The 17,495-nt window shown below is 38.6% G+C and overlaps 1 protein-coding gene across 5 annotated transcripts in view; it reads right to left on the bottom strand.

The window, feature by feature from the left end:
• The window catches only part of phf14 (PHD finger protein 14), a 163,073-nt gene that overhangs the window by 74,960 nt on the left and 70,618 nt on the right, over window positions 1-17,495 (bottom strand). For 2 of the 5 annotated variants that reach the window (XM_055157288.1, XM_055157287.1), the window contains exons 16-17: window positions 14,819-14,881; window positions 9,581-9,702 (exon numbers count right to left, since the gene is read on the bottom strand). In XM_055157288.1, the coding sequence (XP_055013263.1) occupies window positions 9,581-9,702; window positions 14,819-14,881 (185 nt within the window). Of the gene's footprint in view, window positions 7,159-8,785; window positions 9,057-9,580; window positions 9,703-14,818; window positions 14,882-17,495 lie in introns of those variants that run through there. The other 3 variants (XR_008632718.1, XM_055157290.1, XM_055157289.1) reach the window with 3 other exon arrangements.

The following is a 17,495-nucleotide window of genomic DNA, read 5'->3' on the forward strand; positions in this document are numbered from 1 at the left end:
TACAGTGAGTGGGACACACCTGGGCAAGATCTGAATGCAAAAGCTGAACGGAGAAATCGCAAGGCAGCAGTGAAGTAACACCACACACGTCAGGTTCATTTGGTCTTCTGATAATTTATGTTATTAGGTTCTTTTTTCAGACCAAGAGTTTGTTTTCATTCATGCTGTTTTGATCGCTCCCTGCGGTCCTCCTCAGTGTGGTCACGTGATGCTGATGACAAACACCGTCGCTGGATTTAAGAGTCGAAATACGGAAACGTGCCCACGGGACGATAAACCGGGACGAGGGGTTCTTTTTTACTCTCACACACCTGGGATCCTGTCCTGGAGAAGTCGGGCTGCAGATGGCGCTGTCGTCCTGCCTCCTCCGGTAGGAAGACAGCGCCAAAACCTGTTTAAATCAGCTGAACGGACACGTCACAGGAGCATCACGTGACTCTGAGGAAGACCACAGGGAGCAGTCGAAACTGTCAAATATGAAAACAAACTCTTGGTCTGAAAAAAGGACTCAATAAGACACATGTCATGGTAACTGCTATATGAAAACATCCTTCATGCTATATTTTGGCTTATTTCATGTATACTAGTCCGTCACAGATAATTAGAATATCATTAAAAAGTGCAATATTTTCATTTCAGAAAGTCAAATCCAAATATTACTAGTATTAGAGTCAAACTTCCTGTTATTATTTGTGCTATGTCAGTATTTGAGCTATTGAAGATTGAACAATTGAGTAACTGCTATGACTCTTGAACTGCATTTTTTTTTTTTTTTTTTTTACAATATTGTACATTTTTTCCAACCTCACATAAGTTTAGATTCTCACTTATAGGTTCCCTTGGTTATTTAAAGCTACCATCTGTTGTATTCTCACATGTCACCACTAGATGCCGTCTATGTTACTGCTCTATGATTGAAGACCAATGAGCACAGGTAGAATCTGAACAAAGGTCTGGTGAAGGGAGAGGGAAGGAGGGAGCAGTTTTACATCTGCCATCTACTACTATAAAAAAAAAAAAAAAAAAAATCAAATGCATTTACAGATGGTAGCTTTAAGACAACATGGCAATACTTTTTATCCCCGGTGGACACTAGAGATGGGTGCATTTAATTGGTTATATTAGTAACAATTCCGGTATCTGTTCTGGTATTGGCTGTGATCAATACTCAGTACCTACATTTTTGCATTGTCACAAGAGTGTTTTATGAATGTATGTTAGGGATGTAACAATAACCGAAATATTGTGATATCGTATCGTCAAAAGTCTCACAATAACATCGCGGACTGTCACAATAAATCGAATTACAAGTCTCTTTACTTAAATTCATTGTTATGGTGCAGCAATAGCTAAAAAAAACAGAGGGAACTACATAGACCATGATCCTTTGGTGTTCTCAATGGAGATTTAACATAATTAACACTTTTAAATCCTAATTATTCATATTACAACAGTACCATTATTAACAGTATCAATGTTTTTAAAGAAGTAAGTAGCATATTCACAGTTTTGTTCGCCTCCACAAATATCGCAATAAATATCGTACCGTGAGATGCATATCGTGAAAATATCGTATCGTGAGATTTGGAAATTGTTACATCCCTACTGTACGTTTCTGGTTACTCAGACATGTCACAAATGTTCTAAACCAGATTTATTTTTACTAAAGTGAAAAGTTTACTTGTGACTAAAGGTAAATTTGTGGGCGACGCTATGGATTTTGAAAGGTAAATATCGGTTATTGGTCATAGCAGCAGGTCAAGTGTTGTTTTTTTTGAGTTATTCTGCTTGAGGAGAGGTAGAAAATTGTATATTACAGTTGAAAATGTGTTATTGTGACGGGTTTATACATGACTAAGCTGAAACTGTCCGAATGGTTTCACACTGGAGGGGAAAGGCGATTTGATCCATGTTTTAGAAATGGAGAAGAGATGATTTTCGTGTGAAGACTGGAGGAGCCTGTGCGCGGGCATCTCAGCAGTTTCTGTCCTGCACAAACAACTCCATCTGCCACCAAAACACACACAAAATCATCTCTTATGGCTTGAACATCAGACGTTATCTTTATCATCGCTGTTACTAAATGCGTTGCTGCCGTGTCATTTTTCTATTAAACTTTTGCATTTAGAGGCTTTAGTTTAAGCTGCATTGTGTAACTTTTATAGTGGAGGGTCCGTTATATGCTTTCTTTTTTCCATGGAGATGTTATTGCTTTGGCTGGAATGTTTCACAGTATGGCATTAAACCTTTCTATCTTCATGGAGATCAAAACAGACCAAGTTGCGTGCCAGATCTGTGGAGAGGCGACCCCGTTCGCAGTCAGAATGCCTGTTTTTGTAGGTATTTTTGAGCTATAAAACCACCTATAACTGAATAAATGTAAAGTAGAGCTGTTTAATGTCACACTGTGGAACATTCAACGGAGAGCAAGGACATATCCATAGAAACAAGCAGGTGACAGACCCTCCCAACCAAAAAGTTACATAGTGCACCTTTAAATGTATCACGAGAGTATTCCCCTAAAGCGTACACTACCAGTCGAAAGTTTGACCACACTTTTTCATTTTTATTTTGTCTGTATTTTCATGACTATTTTAATTGTAGATTCCCATTGTCAGCATCAAAAGTATAATTGAACACATATAGAATATTCATCCATTTTTCCATCCATTTTCTTCCAATTATCCGGGGTCGGGTCTGAGCAGTGACTCTCAGACTTCGTTCATCCCGGGCTTGTTCCGGTGGGACATACCTGAAACACTTCTCCAGGGAGGAGTCCAGGAGGCAACCAGAACAGATGCCCAAGCCTCCTCAGCTGCTTCTCTCGACATGGAGGAGCAGCGGCTCTACTCCGAGCTCTTCCCGTGTGACTGAGGTCCTCATCCTATCTCTAAGGGAGCGCCCAGCCACCCTGCGGAGGAAACTCATTTCGGTCGTCCTTTTGGTCATTACCCAAAGCTCATGATCATAAGTGAGGGTAGGTACGTAGATTGACGGCAAATCAAGAACCTCAAGTGGAAGAGTTCAAGTATCTCGGGGTTTTGTTCACATGTGGAATATCGTAAACAAAAAATAAACTCTAAATAATTCAAAATCTGTTTTAGATTTTTAAAAATAGCCACCGTTTGCTTTCATCGCTGGTTGGCACTCTTGGCATTTCTTGACACATCTGAAGTGAAAACTATTTCAGGAGACGTCATCAAGAAGCTCATTAAGAGAAGGTCAGGGGTTTGCAGAGCTGTCAACAAAGCAAAGGGTGAATACTTTGGAGATTTGAATATAAACTATATATAAAAAAAAGTTAACTTGCACTATTTAAAGGTGCATTTCGCAACTTTTCTGGTGGAGGCTTCATCACCTGCTTGTCTCCATAGAGATGTTACAATATTTCTTTATGATATTAAACATATTGATCTAAAATATATTGATGATGGATGTTTCTACTGCTCAAAAATACAGTAAATCTTTCTTGTGAATAGGGTTGCCTCTGCACAGATCTGACATTTAATCTCTACTGTGGAAAAATTGAGCAATACAGCTTCAACTTTTTTTTCACCACATAATTCCACATATCTGGGATCACATATTTGATGCTTTTTCATAGTAAAATAGTAAACACAAAGTTTTAAAAAAGCTTTAAATGAGGAGGTGTGTCTTAACTTTTGACTGGTATTGTACGTGTAAACAAATGTAAGCAATAAGAAAATGAAACAATTACAGCACCAGCAGAGCTCAACTCTGTAAAACACATTAAAACAAAGGCACCAAAAGAAAACATTTGGCCTCTTAATAAATAAATAGTGCACACATGAGAACAGCACAGAGCTACCTGCATTCACATTCTAATCTACACAGTACAATACTTCAGGAACTACAGTACAGATCAGAGTAAATACACCACTCATGCATTTTACAGGAGACACGTCCTTAGTATTACAAATGTACGCACCTAAACCTTTATGGAGATTTATATGTCGTATTAAGATCTTATTATAATGTACATTTACTGTAGATATGTTTCCACAGAACAGCAGCATGCTCTGTATCTAACAATAACGTCGCAAAACATGTCCCGAACAGACACACGTTGCCATTTCAGAAACTGTTAAAAGATCCTGTATTACGCAAAATTGACTTTTGTGAGCTCTGAGTCATGTTATAATGCAGTTATCTCCTCAAAAACAGACCTGGAGCTGTGGTTTGTTTCATTCACGCATGTTTGAGTAGCGCTTATTAGTCCGTTTCCATCTCCAAAAGTCAAAATGTTCTCTTCCAATTAACACCCTACTTGTTACGTGTTAGTTTCAGAGTAGTTTCAGCGTAGTTACCTCCTCCCTTCAGGCAGATATAAGGATGTGTCTTTCGGGATTCTCTCCAGAACTGAATGAGCTGCGAAACTTTTTCGACCTAAATAAACGTTTGTTCAGTTCACAAAATGAATTTCTCCTTTACCATAGATTCTATCTGGACAACGGAGGGATTCTACACACACTTTGTCATGTCATTAAGCAGAAACTTCAGTAGAGATTCGCAATTCCAGGGCCGAAATCATCCAAATTATTCTAGTGAAGTTGTATGTAGTTTAAAAACACAGTGGAGCACTTCTTGTATTACCACATGAAATCACAAAGTGGAGCAGAAAGAAAAACTCAGCCTAAATATTCAGGATTTGTGAGTTAAACATGTGTGAATGAAACAAAACCCAACTCCCGGTCTGTTTTTTAATGAGGAAACTGCATTATAACATAGCTCAGAAAACAGCGTAATACGGGCCCTTTTAAAGATTATTGTAGAAGGCTAAAAAGGCCGTGAAGCGTTGCATTAAGACGATATGTTTTTATGTGTGATCAGGAGTGTGTGGTTTAAGAGCCTCTCAGACTTAGCCCCGTGTGCGGTGTGGACGGGGGGGGAGCTCTGACACGTGTCATGGGTCTGACAGCTCAGCACAGCTCTGCTTTGACAGCCACAGATACAGGACCACCAGGGACCAGGTCTGGACTGGGCTCCTTCAGACTCAACTGTCATGCCATCACAGACAGTTTTTCTTTTTGTTTGTTTTCGTCTACACCACGACTAATAATCTAATAATCTAATAATAACGTTGTAATCTACACTAAACCTACAGATGGTTGGTTTCTACTTGGTACAATACACTTACTTTACAATCTGACCCTGTTTGCTTGAGAATAAGACACAAGGCTGAGTGATTGCACTGGACCAAAGTCACAGGTGGTTGATTTCCTTAATCGATAGAGCTGATTGGAAATGTTGTGAATGCATTTTTTTCCTTAGAGCCCAAGAAAACAGCTTTGTGATTTTCATTACATTGCACAAGTAGACGAAAGTGTGGCAAGTTTTACAAGCAGGGTAACCATAACTAGAGATGCACCGATATGATATTGGTATCGGATATCGGCGTCAACATTGAAAGCTGATATCGATCCATCAACATTTTCAAGATAACGATTCAGCCGATATCCCATTTTGGTCAATAAATAAGCATAAAAAGATGATTTGTTGGCCTAAAACATCTCATAAAATCATTAAAGTTGTATTTTTACAAAGCTGCTCAGTAGTTACAAAACACATAATATATAATAATGGACTTTTTTTTGTGTTTAAAGGAAATAAACAACATTTTCAGTCCCTACACTGGTGTCAGATGATTTTGGGGTATTGGCAGATACTTATCAAAGTATCAGTATCAGAACAGAAAAACCTGGATCGGTGCATCCCTACCCCTAACAGCTGTCAAATGGACACCATGACTGGAATTGTTGTAGGACTACTTAAATCAAAATTGGCTGATAATATTATGATCCTAAAAGCACAACAACATGGCTGCAAAATGCACTAAAAAGCCTGAGGAATGTTGCTACGAGCATGGCCCCAAACTGCCATTTTTACAATCAGCGAAGGTATTATTGCATAGATTTCTGCACAAAGCTCAATGCAGGTGTCACAATCACAACAAGGACAGATTATAATGTGTGTGTGTTTCCAAAAGACCTTCAGGAGTACCGTATCTTTCAGACTATAAGTCGCACTTTTTTGCATGGTTTGGATGTTTCCTGCGATTTATATATTAAAATTTTCAGACTGACAGCCGTGAGTGGGCGCTCTAGGCTCGTGTGTCAGTATCTAGTACTACTATTACTCCTGTACCACTGTCACTTCTCTCTCTACTGCGCATGCCTCCTGTAGAAATAGCCGCTGTCCTGCTGCAAATAGGGAAACATTCAGCCGAAAATGGTAATCGAGCAGCAGAAAGAAAGTTTGGAGTGAGCGAGAAACTTGTGATTCACTGGTGGAAAGCGGGGATGGAAAACAAAGATTCATGGTAACCAGGTGGGTGCACCATGTAACTTTCACTGTCACTGGATGAATCGACAAAGCCTGAACTTCAATAACAACCAAAACCATCCTGTCGAGATTCAGAAAGGCCGGAATAATTCTAACTGGAACTGATGCTGAGTCTGTCGACAGCTATGCAGAAGAGGAATCGGCGCTCTGTTTACATCATGGATCTATGATTTATCTCCGGAGGTCGCGCAGAAGTGACACAGAGAACGAAGAATTCAATGGATTTAGTGATTTGGAGTGAGAATGTGAGTGTGGTTAATTTATGTTCTGTTGTTTATGCTATAATTATCTGAATCACTGTTAATATGTTACGCTAAAGATGAAATATCGGTTTCTGGTGTCTGATTTTATAAAATACATTTCCCCAAAAAGTGTGACTTATAGTCTGGTGCGACTTATACATGTTTTTTTCTTCTGCATTGTGCATTTTTTGGCTGGTGCGACTGATACTCCGGAGCGACTTATAGTCCAAAAAATACGGTATGTGGAACAGTTGTCCAGGTTTGAATTTTGGGTAATTTGGCATACTGATGTTGATTTTACATATAAAAATAATACATTCTTACTTCGATGATATCACCTGCTTTGAACATTTGAACAGAAATCCAGAGGTGCATGGCATTAGTGAATGGGGCAGTATGGAGGGTCCAGTCTGTGGGGTCCAGTCTGGTGTCCAGCTTGTCGCAGTGGAGTCTTTCTTCCTTTATTAGCCTCTCTCTCTGAGCCTAAGCCCGGTCATCATCTGTCCGCTCAGTGTTTTTTGGGAGGAGAGGTGGCTGCCCCGGCTCTCACAACCTGTGCAACGCAAAGATACAAAGAGTCAGGGCAGCGACCTCTCACCCCCACTGCCCCTGTCGCCCGCCCGTCTGCCCGCGCCCGCCAAAGATAACACAAACATGGGCCCGCCGGGAGTCACCCTCAGGACAGCCTCTAACACAAGGATGGATGAGAACGGAATGAACGAAAGGCATTCAAGAGCAATGGACACACAAAAGAAACAATGAACAAAGCAATGGCACGAGAACGAAGGGTGAGGAATGAATGACAAAAAACTAAAGCAGTGAACACAAGAAATGAACGACTGGTGAGAATATTTAACTCGTTTAGCATTAAAACTATCCTTGTTTTTTTTTTTTTAAACTCAGCTGCACTTTTGTTGGTGTTGTAGTAATATGATTCGACCTATTTGTCATTAGGGGAGTGCAAAAATATCGAAATATCAACCTTTCGTATCGTTTAATGTGATGATACAGTACTGATATCTGTGACTGCTCTATCGATGTATCGTCAAGAGTATTTTTTGGTATATTTTACTCAATTATTTTGTTACAGAGCCTCAGTTTTGTTGCTTGTTCAGAGGAAGGAAACTCGTTTATGCGACACATTCGACATTTTCACTGTTTTCATGATTAAAATATTTGTGTTTCATATTAACTTTGCACAAGACGTGGTTTAACAAAGACTTTTAGTATCACAGCCATGATTTAGCCTTTATTTTTTATTGAATCGTACTGAATCGATTTGAAATATATCGTATCGAGCCGAAAGTGCACTGCATTGAGATATGCATCGTATCGTGGCCTATGTATCGAAGTATCGGCAACTTCTTAATGTTACCCAGCCGTATTTGTCATGTGCATTATGTTTCTCCAATTGGCCCCACATTTGGGAAATCTAGATTCATAGAACTGCAGTTACATTAGTTACTTTCATTATAAGCTCATCAAAAGAAAGATTTCCCATTGATACCAGAGAAGTATTAGTCATTCTATTCTTTTAATATTAATATTGTTTGATTGTCTTATATACGGCAGCTCTATTTGCTGTGTGGAGAACACAGACTTACAACACTATGAATGTCCAATTTGTTTATGAGTCTATGTAATCCCTTATTGCTCCTGAACTGGTTCATGGCAAAAACAGTGGTTCAAAGGTACTGGACAAAGTTTTAGAAATCACAATGTTTTGATTTTCCTCTAATCTAACGGAAATGTTTAGAGCAGCTAGAATGTGTTAGCCTGATTCATCAGCCGGTTTCATTTTGTAGAAACCGTCTGACCTCGCAGCATTAGAATTCGTTCGCTCGACGGTAGGCGGGTACTTTTTTATTTAACCAATCGCTGCTATTTGGTCGTAACATATGTACTGCGCCGCTAACAGGTTAACTGGTATATTAAGCTTTTCCCTAATCCCCTATATGACGTCTTTCCCCTTGATAAAATTAACCAAACATTTTCTTTATTCCGGCTTTAAATCTCGGGAATTGTTGCCAACACAGAATATATGGCTCTTCACAGATTAGCCGATGTCCGAACTCGCACTTTCGAGGTTTTTGCGAACCGTCTAGTGTATTCCGATTCCTGACTTAGTCGCTAGAGAGAAATGAAATTGAGCGGAGGCACTAGGCGGCGCCGCGTACTCTCCAAAGCTAAAATGAGTCGCGCCTAAAGGAATGAGTTACACCTTAAACTGGCCCAGCCCTTGTTTACAGTTTGTCTTTCACTGCTGGGGTCACAGAGGCCACTTGTACCTCAGAGCAGACATGTTAACGAACATTCTGGCAGCTCACGTTTCAATATACAATCACTTATCTTGATCCTGACATTGTTCTTATTGTTTATGCATTGATAAACAACTTGCCTGTGTCTCGAGCTTACAGATTCTACGCATTCTTTGTGTACGTCTGCTGGACACTGATGGAAACAAAAATAAGAAGTCACGTTACTCTGAAAGAACAGAACAAAAGCACAAACGATATGACTCAGAACACAAAGTGGAAGATGACTGAACACATTTGTAAAAACATACCAACGCTGTCTGAAATCATTCATTCAGATAAAAACTAATGCCACATCTAACAGTACTAAACTCCGGGGAGATTTTATGAACATTTTCACAAACTCATCACCTGCTCTCCATTTTTCCCCCGTCTGAATTTCAAAGTCAAAGAGAAATGGTGTTTATTAGACGCCGACACCTGAAATCCCGTGAAGGCAGCAGAATAAATTGTTCTATTCATTACACCTTAATGAAGTGTGCAAATGTATGTGGCAGGTCAATATATGGGCCCTATGGAGGCGCCACCCTTCGGCCCTGCCTGATCCGCGTCGCCCGCCATCGCCTAATGAAGACTGAACTTTAATCATCGGGAGGATATGGCCGCTGCATGTTTAATAATCCCCACACTCGGGCGGTCTTTGAACACGCCGCAACTCACCTCACTAAATTCTCATTGTCGCCGGGTCCTTTACACGTGGTGCACTCGGTCCTGGTGTCGTCCGCTTTGGGCTTCTTCTGGAGGGTTGATTGACGTTGACGCCGTTCCCGTGGCGCCGGTTCCTATGGAGACGCAGGTGATTAGAATCGGGTCTGTGTGTGTGGCGGCTGGATGCTGCCCGGGATAGTCAAAAGGGATGGAGGGAGATGAGAGGGAGATAGTAAAGCGGTAAAGGCAACAGAGGAGAGCGGTTTGATTTTTTTGTGTCCTCTGAAGGATACTGTACGTCTAAAACAAGAATGGAATATTTTGTGATCAAATATAAAAGATGGGGGTGTGCAAAAATATCTAAATGTTGATATATCGTATTTTAATGTGTATCAGTATCAATATTAAGGCTGGAAATTGCCGATACGATACATATCTTGATACAGTGCACTTTCAATTCGATGCGATATATTTCAAATCATTTCAATATGGTTCAGTAAAACAAAAGCTAAATATTGGCTGTGATCCTAAAAGTCTTTGTTAAACCACTTCTTGTGCAAAGTGAATATATAACACAAACATTTTAATCATCAAAACAGTAAAAATGTAAAAAATGTGTTGTATAAGCGAGTTTCCTTCCACTAAATAAGCAACAAAACTGTAGTGCTGTAACAAAATAATTTGTAAAAAATACCAAAAAATACTCTTTACATACAGCAGCCCACAATATCGATACTGTATCATCACATTAAACAATGAGATATAGCAATATTTCGATATTTTTGCACAGCCCTAATCGACATATTGTGTATTTTTAGGAATATTTTACTCAATTAATTTGTGTAAGAGCTACAATTGTGTTGATATTTTGACTGTTTGGATGAGTAAAATTTGTGTTTTTCATATTAACTTTGCACAAACTTAGGAGACTTTTAGTATCACAGCTATGATCTAGCCTTTGTTTTTTAATGAACTGTATCGAATCGATGTGAAGTATAATGTATAGAATTGTACTGAATAGAAAGCTCACTATATTGAAAAGTGTGTTGTATCGTGGCCTATATATGGAGGTATGTATCGTATCAGTAACTTCTTAATGATACCCAGCCCTAATAAAAGATGTGGGGCAGTTAAAATGAAAATTGTTAAAATGCAGATCTTTACAACATCTAGAGTCTAGTTTCTTATTTCTTTTATTATTATTTTTTTTTATTTCTCTAGGTGCAGCACTTGGGAAACCATCTTTGTTTATGCAATATGTTATAGGAATAAAATGGACTGGATTGGGTTATAGAAGGGATCAGGTTTGTTGTTTGTAAATTTCCTTTTTGGATATTTCTTATGAGAAAACCATATCGACCCTGGCTGTTGCACCTCATCTGAGAGTACGACTTCAACACATTTTAGAATCTGAAAAGCACCGTTTCTGCCAAATCATCTCCAAGCATTTAAGTATATTATAACATTATGATACAATTTTGTTTTATTGACTGACTTATAGCCTTATAAATAGAGTTGACCGTTTTGTTTTGACTTGTTTTTATTGTGATTTTAATGTATTTCTTATTCTGTAAAGAACTTTGAATTACTTAGTGAATGAAATGTACTATACAAATAAACTTGTCTTGGCTTGTCTAGAATAAAGATTTCAGCTCTGGACTTGTTGTATTATATTGTAAGTCTATTGTTATTTAGATGTTGATGCTCTTATTCTCTTGCTGTTCTTGAACTTTACGTTGCAACACTAATTTCCTCATTGTGAGACAAATAAAAGTTTATCTCATCACTTCTCAAGAGCCACACATCCTCATTCTCCACATAAACTTGTTAAACCAGTATATGATTTGTTGCATTTCAAAACCCTAGGGAATTGAATATAAGAATGGACGTATAAGAAGCATTTTTTTTGTTTATCTGTTGATGTCATGTGGCTAATCGCTGTGAAAATTGCCCTTCCAGCTGCTGTCAGCGGAGGGCGAGTATTATCTAATCAAAGTGTTAAATGAAATGGCTGAACCGCTCCCCAAAAGAAGACAATTTCTATTCATGTTTCATTTAAGTTTAAACATGAAATCTAAAATACTAATCCGTCAATCTCCACATTCTCCACAGATAAAGACAGCACCGGTTTTACTGTTGTTATTATTTTTGAGAAATGGTGATCGGAGTTGAGCTGAAACTAATAATTATTTGTCTAATTGATTATTCTTTGGTTTAAATGGTCATTTACAACAAGAAAGAAAGGCCTGTAAATGTGAGATTTTTGCTGTATTTGCTCCAAAAGAACTGATTTGACTGTTATTTTTGAGAAATGGTGATCGGAGTAGAGCAGAAACTAATAATTATTTGGCTAATCAGTTATTAATTGGTTTAACTGGTTGTTTACATCAAGAAAAAAGGCCTGTAAATATGAGATTTTTGCTGTTTGGCCTGAATGAAATTGTACTCCAGGTATTTTTTACATGAGGTAACAACATTCTAACATGACTTAAAGCTCATAAGAATAAATTTTGCGTAATATTTTGCGCCCTTTAAGCCCTAGACAGAAGCAATGCGACTAGATCAGCCAACGACAATTGCTTTCCTGAGATTCTAGGGGGATTTTGAATCATATTGTTATTGCAGAGGGTTTTAGAGGGCAAGTTACAGCCATTTACTCCACAACACTAATGCTTCTGTTGCTTTTCCCTTCCACTATTAGTTAATTAAAGCATTGTTTCTCAGGGCACTGTTTCCATTTTTTGGGGTCGCCTTGTCACGATCTGCATGTAGGTCAACTGAATGTTGAAAAGAAAAAGAAATGGACTACAATTAGGCGACTTATGGATCCTTTTATTGCTTGTATTGTTTAAAACTTGAGTAATACTAATTGTTTAGAGACATGATCACTCAGTCAGCATTAAAATATCCTCATTAATGTTCAATAATGGTCAGATTCACCGTTATTTCATGATTTAAGAATAATGTCTATTGACTTGGGTCGCGAAGGTTGGGAATTTTGGGAAACACTGAATTAAAGAGCTCATATTACGCTATTTTCTGATCGGTTAAAATGTTGTTTCCTCATCAAAAACAGACCTGGAGTTGTGTTTTGTGTCATTCACACATGTTTAACACACAAACCAAACCTGCATATTTAGGCTGAGTTCTTCTCTCTGAATGAAAACACTCTGTTCCACCTTGTGATGTCATGTGGTAACACCTTCACTAGAATCATTTTGATGATTTCAGCCCTGGAATTGCCCATCTCTACTGAACTAAAGGTAAGAAGTAACTTAACAGATCATTTTGAGCTTTGGGGATATGGGCAGTTTGTGTGTGTATGAACATCGACATATATTGTGTTGTGAAAACCAAAAAAGATTTAAGTACGTATTTTTTGCTGCACTCATAAAAGATGAGTTTTGTGTTGTTTTCTGTAAATAGTTCTGCCATCTTGTATCCTGTTTTATATGTTAAAACAGGATACAAGTTTTAAATAAGTGTTAAACTTCAGCCTAAACTCCTTTGGTCTATAGAATAACTTATGTTAATTGACCGAAGAAAATGAAACTAACTAACTAACTAAATGAGTGAATTAAACAAAACACAACTCCAGGGCTGTTTTTGACGAGGTAACAACATTCAAACATGACTAAAAGCTCACAAGAGTCAATTTAGCGTAATATAGGATTTTTAAACCCTAAATTGGAGTGATGTGTACGGAAGCCGAGAGGGATCACAACAAACGCAGACGCCGCAACAAATACAAATGGGACAACACAACAAAAAGCCACAAGACAACAAAAAAAGCCACAACGGAAATAAACGCGGGACTCTATTTTCCGACGGACCGATCAAGCGGCAAGTGAAGAAGAAGAACTACAACGTGAAAAGTAAAGGAACGGAGAAGTTGGAAATGTACGTAAAAGTAATTTATTGTTCTATCATTATTCGTTTCACGTTGTAGTTCTTCTTCACTTGCCGCTTGATCGGTCCATCGGAAAATAGAGTCCCGCGGTCACTTCCGTTGTGGCTTTTTGATGTGTTGTGGCTTTGTAATGTGTTGTGGCTTTTTGATGTGTTGGGGCTTTTTAATGTGTTGCGGCATTTTTAATGTGTTGTGTTTTTTTTTATGTGTTGTGGCTTTTTTAATGTGTTGTGGCTTTTTGATGTGTGTTGCAGCATTTTTTATGTGTTGTGGCTTTTTGATGTGTTTGCAGCATTTTTAATGTGTTGTGGCTTTTTTGATGTGTTATGGCTTTTTAATGTGTTGTGGCTTTTGTGTTGTTTGGCTTTTTTGATGTGTTGTGGCTTTTTTAATGTGTTGTGTTTTTTTAATGTGTTGCGGCATTTTAATGTGTTGTGGCTTTTTGATGTGTTGCGGCTTTTTAATGTGTTGCGGCATGTGCTTTTGTGTTGTGGCTTTTTAATGTGTTGTGGCATGTGCTTTTGTGTTGTGGCTTTTTAATGTGTTGTGGCATTTGCGTTTGTGTTGTGGCATTTGCGTTTGTATTTGTTGCGGCGTTTGCATTAAAACAGAGTCCCGCGGTCATTTCCGTTGTGGCTTTTTAATGTGTTGTGGCTTTTTGTTGTGTTGTCGCATTTGTATTTGTTGCGGCGTTTGCATTTGTTGTGACCCCTCTCGGCTTCCGTAGATGGGACTACTAGATTTGCCGACTACAAGTGCCCTCCTATGACCCGAGTGGGATTTTTAATCATATTGTTACTGCAGAGGGTTTTTGAGGACCTGCTGCATCCATTTACCCCACAACACTAAATGTTTCTGCTGCTTTTCCCATCCACTATTACTTAATTTAAGATTGAGAAGTCTAATCATGGCTATCAAAATGCAATCTTCTTTTTGCTACAGGCTAAATTATATTTAGGAAATGTTTTTGTTAAGATCTAATAGCTTGTGAATGCCAGGCAGAGACAGCTATAACTAAAACAATACTTAGCTTCAGTGGAGCAAACCGCCAGGCTAAACGGTGATAATGCTAATCACATCACAGCCTTCTCATGCGAAACATCACAAAACTCGGCATATTTCAGACGCCGACACAACTCTGAGGGAAATATGTTTTAATAAAGAATCCTCTCGGAGTTGGAGGAAATTCATTAAGTGAGTTTGAATTTTAATAAGATCTCTTGAGCGCGGGTAATACCTCGTCAAATAAGCGCGGCAAAGTAAATACAGGCACATCTGAGTGAGACACACGGAGCCGGGGATGAGAGAGAGAAAGAGAGAGAAAGAATCATGACACACACCTCCACTTTCTCCTCTGGCTCCTCAGACAGGTTCAGACGCTTCCTCTTCTGGCCACGCGTTCTCTGGAATACAAGGACACAAGAGTCACACTAGAGTAGAGGCGGCCGATAATATTACGATTTTCTGGAAAACTGAACTGGAAAGAGAAAAGAAGAATAAGCTTTTGGTTTGTCTGCCACATATGAGAAACCATAAATGGCTCACGGGTATAAACACAACAAAAAAATTTACAAGTGGACTATTAATACAACTGGTGCTTCATTTTTTTCCCTCACAGAGCCTGCTGGTTTTGGGAAGATGAAATAAATGCCCCAATTTCATGTAAATGTTACTTTCAAACTATTTATAATACTACAATAGACTCTTGGCCGAGAGCATTTCAACTAAAACTGTTTTATAAAATTACCGCAACATTATTATTGCAGGTTCTCTGAGGAGGAAGAGGAAGACCTGTTTCACCGGATTTATTTTTGTCCTTACGCTGTCAAGTTTTGGGTTTCGGTTCAATTTTGGGTACTGTCATTGGGAACTTCTTTTGAAATGTGGGTGATGTTTGGTTGAGTGTGAAGTTTGACCTCCTTGGGTGTGTCAATAATAAATAAAGAAAAAATAAAGACAAATATTATGATTTTCTTGAAGTCTGATCACGATTTTTAGTTCACACTTGATTGTAATTTGTTCAATCCAGCTGTCACTCACTCAAAACTACGATAAGGCTGACCAATAGGAGAAGTGTCCAGTTACGTGTCCTGCCAGAACTTTGTGCTTTGCCAAAACTTTACATAGACGAGTGGATCTGGAGCTGTGTCCCGTTTCCCTGATTTTAGAATGTGGGATTGACAGGCGGACTAAACAATCAGAGAGACGCATGTCCAGTTCACGTCAAAACAACTATGACGATTTACACGTAAAAAAGCGGAAAAAACAACACAGAATCAACAATCAAAGCACCAAACTATTACTTATCTCAGGTAAAAGAAGTTATTTATTTAGTCCTGAATGTTACAAAAATTTTCAAGAGGAGATGGCTTCTGCATTTGAGAGACATGTTGGATCACCTCAAGTTTGGATGGAGATTTTTCACGCTCTCTGGTCAAGTCTCTTCTGGATTTAATCAGAATATAGAAGGGAGTCGCTGGTCAGGCAAGATTAGGGGAGGACAGTACGGCAAAAAATAAATAAATTGATCACGATTTTCTTGAAGTCAGATCACGATACATTTTTCCAAGGTTCATAAACTAAACTTAAACTTGGCATCTTTATATTGCCTTGAAGATGTAACTAAAGTCATCTGCTTTGACAGTTCACACTTGATTGTAAATTGGTTAAATCCAGCTGTCACTCACTCAGAGCATTACTGAGGCTGACCAACAGGGGGAGTAGGAGGGAGAAAGTGGTTTGTTTGAGCACAGAGCTGCATTCAAAAGAAGAGTTGTGTATTCATGATATGTCAATTTCACCAAAACAGCCGATAGTCACAGGAATGAGAAGTCACGATTCAATTTTTACCAAGTCCAATTTTATATCACACTGTTACATTTCAGATTTTTGGCACCCCACTCTCAGAGGAAAGATTGTGTTAACCAGGGCGGCTCGACATGCGAAAAAGGCAATATTACATAACTTTGCTTAGTATTAGGATTTTAACAAATTTTTTAGGCTTAGGATTAGGGTAACTTTTTACTCCAATAAATTCAGATAACTTAGTGAAAGTCACTAAACGAAAGGGAAATGAGGAGATAAGGTCCAGTTCACTGCTGAGCTCTTATGCTGTTACTTCGACGAAGTGGGTCAAACAAATGTACGTTTGTGTTTATTGGTGGTCGCTTGTTTGATAGAGATTGACCATTAGACCGCACTAATCGAGACCAAGACCAGTCCAAAACCACAGGGTACCGAGACCAGGACAAGACCAAGACCAATGAGAGTCAAGACCGAGACCATGGCCCATCGAGACCAAATCGAGATCATATTTGTCATTTCCAACATTTATTTGTATTTTACAGTTATTTTGGCACATTTATATCAATGTTTTCCTAAAATCTGTCTCCATTTGATCTGGTTAATGTTCATTTAGACCTAAAATACGCCAAGCAATCTCTATGCCACTTTTTTTTGAGTTTGAGAATCTCTTATTTAATCACTGGCACTTAGGTTAATCCAGTGTTTTGTTTTTTTTCAAGTTCATAACATTTACAGTTACATTATCTTGATGATTTTGTAGTGATATTTAGCAGCCTCTGTACATTTACCGGCCGTAATGAAATATGATCACACTTGTCGAGTGTCAGACCTCAAGTCCGAGTCAAGACCGAGACCAAGCGCCATCAAGACCGAGACAAAACTGAGTCCAGATGCGCTTGAGTCCAAGACAAGACCAGGACCGTAAAAATAGGTTTGATTTCAGTCGCAGCAAGTCTTTGGTCGAACGATGATTCTAAGTTTAATCTTTGGCACTGCGGAGCGTCAGGTTTACATGCAAAGTCAATGGGGGATGTGCATCGGGGCTGACGATCAAATGCGCGGAGTGAACGTATGCATGTTTATGATTAATATCTCAGCAACCTTTCATAACATGAAAACTCACAGTGGTGGGATTATCTTTTCAAAGTAAGGTTATAAGTATGGTTATGAATATTATAAAGCAATAATGAGATTCCAGCGGTGATTTTTCTT

The sequence above is a fragment of the Boleophthalmus pectinirostris genome, unplaced genomic scaffold, assembly GCF_026225935.1.
Source record: "Boleophthalmus pectinirostris isolate CB_2022bp ecotype Guang Dong unplaced genomic scaffold, ASM2622593v1 HiC_scaffold_21, whole genome shotgun sequence".
Taxonomy (NCBI): Eukaryota; Metazoa; Chordata; class Actinopteri; order Gobiiformes; family Gobiidae; genus Boleophthalmus; species Boleophthalmus pectinirostris.